Source organism: Erpetoichthys calabaricus, chromosome 6, assembly GCF_900747795.2.
Source record: "Erpetoichthys calabaricus chromosome 6, fErpCal1.3, whole genome shotgun sequence".
Taxonomy (NCBI): Eukaryota; Metazoa; Chordata; class Cladistia; order Polypteriformes; family Polypteridae; genus Erpetoichthys; species Erpetoichthys calabaricus.
In genome coordinates, this window is record NC_041399.2 from 126,302,815 (window position 1) to 126,309,217 (window position 6,403).

Genomic DNA, 6,403 nt, shown 5'->3' on the forward strand with positions numbered 1-6,403 from the left:
CAGAATAAGAAATGAGACAATCCCAGGAGCAACGCAAATGAGAGAGATATCTAAGAAAATACTGGAAAGTAGACTGAGGTGGTTTGAATTTGTAATGAGTAGAGATAATGTGTATGTGGGTAAAAAGATGATAAAAATGGAAGTACAGGGGAAGAGAAAGCTAGTGAGGCCATAAGCAGAGATGGATGGATAAAGTAAAAGAATATCTGAAGGGCAAGGGTCTGAAAGGGGAGTAAGTTCAGGGCTAAGCTGTATGGAGAGTGCTGATCAAGCACATTGACCCCACATAGAAGTGGGAATTGATGAAGATGAAGAAGAAATTGTTTGGCACTTTCAGCCCTTTAACCAGCTGTAGTGTTATATTTTTCATATACAGGTCAATTGCCTGTATTTTTCTGTTGTATGTAAAATACTGCAGTGGTTGATGTAGTTTGCTGTGCTGTTAATGACAACAGACAACATTAGGAGAACAAACCTGCAACCTACATTAGCTCAATATAAATTAGTATTTTCAGTTTTATTTTAAGATGTAAGTTGGCTAAAGAGTATATAGGTTATACTTCATGTCTGTACATAGAACCATGTCTATTTTCAGTAAACTGTTAAAACAGTTAAAGTGTTTTTAAAAATAGGTTTGCTGTTTCAGTAATTGCTGTTTGCCCTGGCCTGCTAGTCTGGTTAGGGCCACAGATGAGCACCAGATACCATGGATATTAGATGGGTAAAGTCTAAGACATAAAGCTAATTTATCACAGATGTGTGTATATGTACAATATTTACTCAGTTATGCACAGAATTAGTGGTTTTATTAGTGTTTTAACATAGATTATTCTGATGAAGAAATGAGTAGTCAAGCAAAATGACACCTTTTATTGGCTAACTAAAAAGTAAAACTTTGGTATTGTAATCTATCTGGCAGCAAAGAGCTATGATGACTTTATAGTGCCAAACACTTGTATTTTCTTGTCTAACAGGCTGTTGTATCTCATAAGGTATCGTCCAAATGGTTAAAAAATTATGAAAATCCTAAAGGTCACCGGGTAATGACTTATATAGAAGATGAGGAGCTGATAGATTGCCTTTACAACTTCTTGGATGAAGTGCTGTCAAGAGCTGTAGGCACTTTTGACAGGATTGACAGAGTCCGCATCATTCTGGATGTGCTGATGCCAGAGGTTAATTAGCCTTCAGTAAATCTCTAATGAGTACAGAAAGTGTGTCTATGAGTAACATCCTCTCTTTTTCTGTGTTTCTGATAGGCTCTTATTAAAGCTATACAAACAGATGAGAGGATTTCTCTGCCAGAGGCAGAAAATCTGTTCATGGATGGACCAGTATACAGTAAGTGGTACGTCATGTGTAAAATAAACAGTCCTTTCTTTTTCTTTTCAGTGCCATTATTCTGTTAAACAGAATACCCTATAGTTGTTGTGAATTTAGACAACAATATAAAATAAATATATATAAATGTGAATATATATGTTTAAAGTGACTTTTAAACTATACCTTAGTACATTTTTAGTATTGGTAAAATTACATTTAGAAGTATGCCATATGTAGCATTTATTCTAAACTTTACAAGGTCAAGAATTGTGGTTTCAAATGACAAATGCAGAAGTGTTTCTGGTTGGTATGATTAGAATTTGTTCATTTGTGTGGTTGTTTTTGTTTTGTTTTTTTAGTGAGAGGGAAGAGTTTGACATACTTGTTTTGCAACAGTTGGAAGCACAAGGAAAGCACCACTGAGGCATTTAAACTCGGGATTACATCTCAACCCTACTCAAATAAATGTGTCTCTTTCTTTACTTCTCTTTTGCCTTTCTTATTTCGGTGTGTTAAAATGACTGTGCATAATAGAGTTGTATATATTTAATGTAACTATTGATGTAAATAATAAAGGACACTTTCTGTTATTGTTAAAGATTGTTGATTAAGTTCTGTATATTTGAAATTGCTTGTCTGTTTTTAGACAATTGATGTCATCTGGATTTTTTCTTTAATTGTTATAACTGCTTTGTACAGTTGTTATGCATTTTACATAGTTGTTTTATTTATATTTATAATATATAGAAGCGGGCATGCTGTTGTTTTAATACTTCAGTGTATTTCTTGATCAGTCTGTTTATTAAATTTAATCTTTTTGAATTCTTTCTTTCAGTTCAACTGACCAATCATTATTGATAATTGTAAATATTTCTTGAAATTGTTGCACAATTTATATTGAATAATTATTAATAAAATCTTGTTTTTGGTAGTGATAATACTGAGTGTTCTGTTTAAGTGGTGCTGGTCCAATCACCTTGCGAATTAACACTGTTAGAACTGATAGATATGACCAGAGCCTCCACTTGTATCCACATGGTTACAAATGGTGTGCACTTTGCTAGTAATCCCACAAGATAAAACAGCTTGGAAACTGAGTGTCCTGATCAAGGCTTTGCTGTTCACTTACAAACTTACTCTAGAATAATATGGTTCTTACTTATCTTTTATTAGGAGTCACATTTTCAATAACACTTGCATTTTTAACTTAAAATACAGGTTTTACATATGGGAACAAAATTAAAAGAAAAGGATTGTATATGCCTGATAAATAGTCAAAACTTTTGAAAATCAGTATTCTGAAACCATGACTCACAGCTAGGACCTTGTTGTTCTAAGGTCTTGACATTATATATATAGATATATATAGATATAGATATATATATAGATAGATATTTCTTCTCAAAAAATGAAAGGAACCCTTTTTAATGAGAGTACAGCATCAAGTCAGTGACACTTCTGGGCTGTTGATCTGGTCAGTTAAGTAGCAGTGGGGCTTGTTCATCAGTTTCAGCTGCTTTGGGGCACTAGAGGGGGGGGGGTAACAATGAGACGACCCCCAAAACTGGAATGAATGGTTTAACAGGTGGAGGGAGGCCACTGACATTTTTCCTTCCTCGTCTGTTTTGTCACTCATTTTGCATTTGGCTACAGTCAGTGTCACTACTGGTTGCATGAGGCCATACCTGGACCCTACAGAGCTGGCGCAGGTAGTCCAACTTCTCCAGGATGGCACATCAACACGTGCCATTGCCAGAAGGTTTGCCATGTCTCCCAGCATAGTCTCAAGGGCATGGAGGAGATTCCAGGAGACAGGCAGGCAGTTACTTCAGTAGAACTGGACAGGACCCCTCGTAGAAGGTCCTTAACCCATCAGCAGGACTCACCAGTTTCTGCTCCTTTGGCCAAGGAGGAACAGGATGAGCACTGCCAGAGCCTATAAAATGACCACCAGCAGGCAGGCCACTGGTGTGAATGTCTCTGACCAAACAATCACAAACAGACTTGAGGAGGGTGGCTTGAAGGTGGCCCGACGTCCTCTAGTGAGCACCATGGATCTCGATTGGCATTTGCCATAAAATACCAGAATTGGCAGGTCTACCACTGGTGGGCACCCTGTGCTTTTCACAGATGAGAGCAGGTTCATCCTGAGCACATGTGTCAGATGTGAAAGGGTCTGGAGAAGCCATGGAGAATGTTATTCTGCCTGTGGCATAGTTCAGCATAACCGGTTTGGTGGTGGGTCAGTGATGGTCTATGGAGGCATAGCCATGGAGGGACACACAGACCTCTACAGACTAGACAACAGTGGGCACCTTGACTATCATTAGGTATCTGGATGAAATCCTTGGACCCATTGGCAGACCCTATGCTGGTGCAGTTCCTCCTGGTGTACCACAACAGCCGGCCTCATGTGGTCAGAGGATGAAGGAATTGATCCCATTGACTGCCCCAAGAACACCTCTGGGTGGGACATTATGTTTCAGTCCATCCAACGCCACCAGGTTGCACCTCAGACTGTCCAGGAGCTCAGTGATGCCCTGGTCCAGATCTGGGAGGAGATCCCCCAGGACACCATCCTTCATCTCATTAGCAACATGCCATACCCCCAAGCCCCTGACCCCCCACTATATTGTCAGGCATGCACACAAGCACACGGGGGCCATACAAATTACTGAGTGCTATTTGGAGTTGCTGCAAAACTTAAAAGAAGTGGTGAGGCGGCCTTCTGCTGTTATGCACCTAAAATCTGGAATAGCCTGCCAGTGGGAATTTGCCAGGCTAATACAGTGGAGCACTTTAAAAAACTGCTGAAAACACATTACTTCAACATGGCCTTCTCATAACTTCACTGTAATTTAATCCTGATACTCTGTATATCTAGTTCATTATAATAACTATTCATGGTGGCTCTAAAATCTGTACTAACCCCTACTCTCTCTTCTGTTTCCTTTTTGCGGTGTCCTTTTGGTGGTGGCTTGCCACCACCATCTACTCAAAGTACCATGATGTTCCAAAAATGATGGATGGATTAAAAGCCAAAAGTCTGTGTGACCATCAGCATCAAGTGACTCCGTGAGAACCCTAACTACAAAGAGGACTATTTCATTTATGTTAGGTAGAATGCCCAGAGGGGACTGGGCGGTCTCGTGGCCTGGAACCCCTGCAGATTTTATTTTTTTCTCCAGCTTTCTGGAGTGTTTTTTGTTTTTTCTGTCCACCCTGGCCATCGGACCTTACTCCTTTTCTATGTTAACTAATGTTGCCTTATTTTAATTTCTTATTTTGTCTTTTATTTTTATTTTCTTCATTATGTAAAGCACTTTGAGCTACTTTTTGTATGAAAATGTGCTATATAAATAAATGTTGTTGTTGTTGTTGCAATGAAATTTCGGCAAAATGGACTCGCCTGCCTGCCTGCTTCATCGTTTTTTTCTCTTTGATTTTTGGGGTGTCTTTGAATTCAGCCCTCTGTAGGTTCATCGTTTTCTTTTCTAACAAACAATGTGCCACCCTTTTGTTCCTAACACATCAGTCCACAGCAGTAGAGACAACCAGCAAGATTTTTTTCCCATTAAAATCTCATGTGCTTTCAAAGTGTTCCTTTAATTTTTAATATACTATATATATAATACATACTATTAAAAACTACATTGATGTAAACCAGATTTTCAGTATAAACCAATGAGAAACAACAATATAAAAATGCCTTACCAGAAATATCATTGCCAAAATACATTCCCAGCTGTTCAGATTGAATTATTTAATGGCTATGACTTGACAGACTCAGTGCAGTGTGTGCTAAATGACCAGTTAGGTGGAGTCATTTACAGCTGTACAGGTTGTTATGTCAGGGCCATACTGGAGTATACGGACTCTGTGTGCTCTTAATATGCTGTTTGCTTGTGTAGTCATATAGAATGATGTCCAGCTCAAATATCTGTCATCTCTATCTTGTTACCAGTCGTGATGCTGATGCCCATCAGTGCCTGCTGTACAGTTGGACTCCTGACCTCCTCCAGTCTCAGAGACTCTAAAGACAGGCTAACGTGTTCAGCACACCACTAGGACCTGATGGAGTCAAATGGAGGATAAATGAGATATGAACAAACATCTGTCATGTTTTAATCTCTAAATGTAACTTTTGCATAAGCAATATGTATTATAATAAACACATATTTGATGATCTTAAAGAGGTATTTAAAATCCCAAAAGTAATAAAGGTCTAATTAAGTCATATAATTGAATACCCTGATTAACAGGTGCACAGTCACAAAAACTGCAAAATTATTAGTCTTTTAAAGGCATAATATTTGCTCTTCACAGATCGTTTAACATAGTAAACTTCATTGTAAAAATAATAATTGAAAGGTGACTATTAGCACTATGACAACTGTGTTTCTTACATTTAACAATGATAACATAGAGACAGCAAATGGATTCTTTAAAGTCACAATTTTATTGCCAGCTTTCTTAACGTTTTATATTCCCTGATACCTGAACGTGAGAGTGTCAAGTATGTGATTTGTAATATTCTGTAATCATAATACAGCTAAAAAACAAACTTAAATACGTGATTCACAGGCAAGAAACTCACTGGAGCTGCTGGTATATTGAGAACAGACATGAAGACCGCAGAATATTGACATCAGCAAACAAAGAACAGAGGCTGATCTGCGGGCAAGAAGGGGCTGCAATGGAATATTAGGAACTCTGACAGTTTATTCAACGTTTAAAATTGTAATATGTTCATAGCCTTTAAGGTCATTAAGGTGAACCGTTAAATGTAGGGGGCTATTTCATTTGGACATTCGAGTAAACACCAACAGTCAAACATTTGTTTTAATCTGACTGACTTAATCAAGTAGAGCCCACACTTAAGTGTACGTCAATCCATTAAAATTAGGCGGACACAAATTTGTATTGTTATGTTCATTTATATTTTCTTCAGACGTTGTTCAGTAACGATAAATATCTCATATGCAAACTTTTATTATTATTTTTTTCAGAACCGCTACTTCATAAATGACTGTGGTAAAAATACACTGCAGTCTTAATAATGCACTCGACAAAGTGCTAT

The 6,403-nt window shown here is 37.9% G+C and overlaps 1 protein-coding gene across 2 annotated transcripts; it reads left to right on the top strand.

The window, feature by feature from the left end:
• Nucleotides 1-928: 928 nt before the first annotated feature.
• LOC127528374 (PWWP domain-containing DNA repair factor 3A-like) lies at nt 929-1,961 on the top strand. 2 transcript variants are annotated; one of them, XM_051928910.1, is made up of 3 exons: nt 929-1,175; nt 1,260-1,348; nt 1,683-1,961. In XM_051928910.1, exons 1-3 carry the CDS (start codon nt 1,044-1,046, stop codon nt 1,744-1,746), a joined length of 285 nt encoding a protein of 94 aa, XP_051784870.1. In that variant the 5' UTR covers nt 929-1,043; the 3' UTR covers nt 1,747-1,961. The 2 variants fall into 2 exon arrangements, with proteins under 2 accessions (XP_051784870.1, XP_051784869.1); XM_051928909.1 differs by having other exon boundaries at nt 930-1,175; nt 1,260-1,341.
• Nucleotides 1,962-6,403: the final 4,442 nt, after the last annotated feature.

Bases quoted from the DNA above. Each gene is read 5' to 3' on its own strand.
- LOC127528374 (XM_051928909.1), top strand. From the start codon at position 1,044: ATGACTTATATAGAAGATGAGGAGCTGATAGATTGCCTTTACAACTTC. The intron at 1,176-1,259 runs GTTAATTAGCCT...TGTTTCTGATAG, and splicing joins TGGATGTGCTGATGCCAGAG to GCTCTTATTAAAGCTATACA. The intron at 1,342-1,682 runs GTAAGTGGTACG...TTGTTTTTTTAG, and splicing joins CATGGATGGACCAGTATACA to TGAGAGGGAAGAGTTTGACA.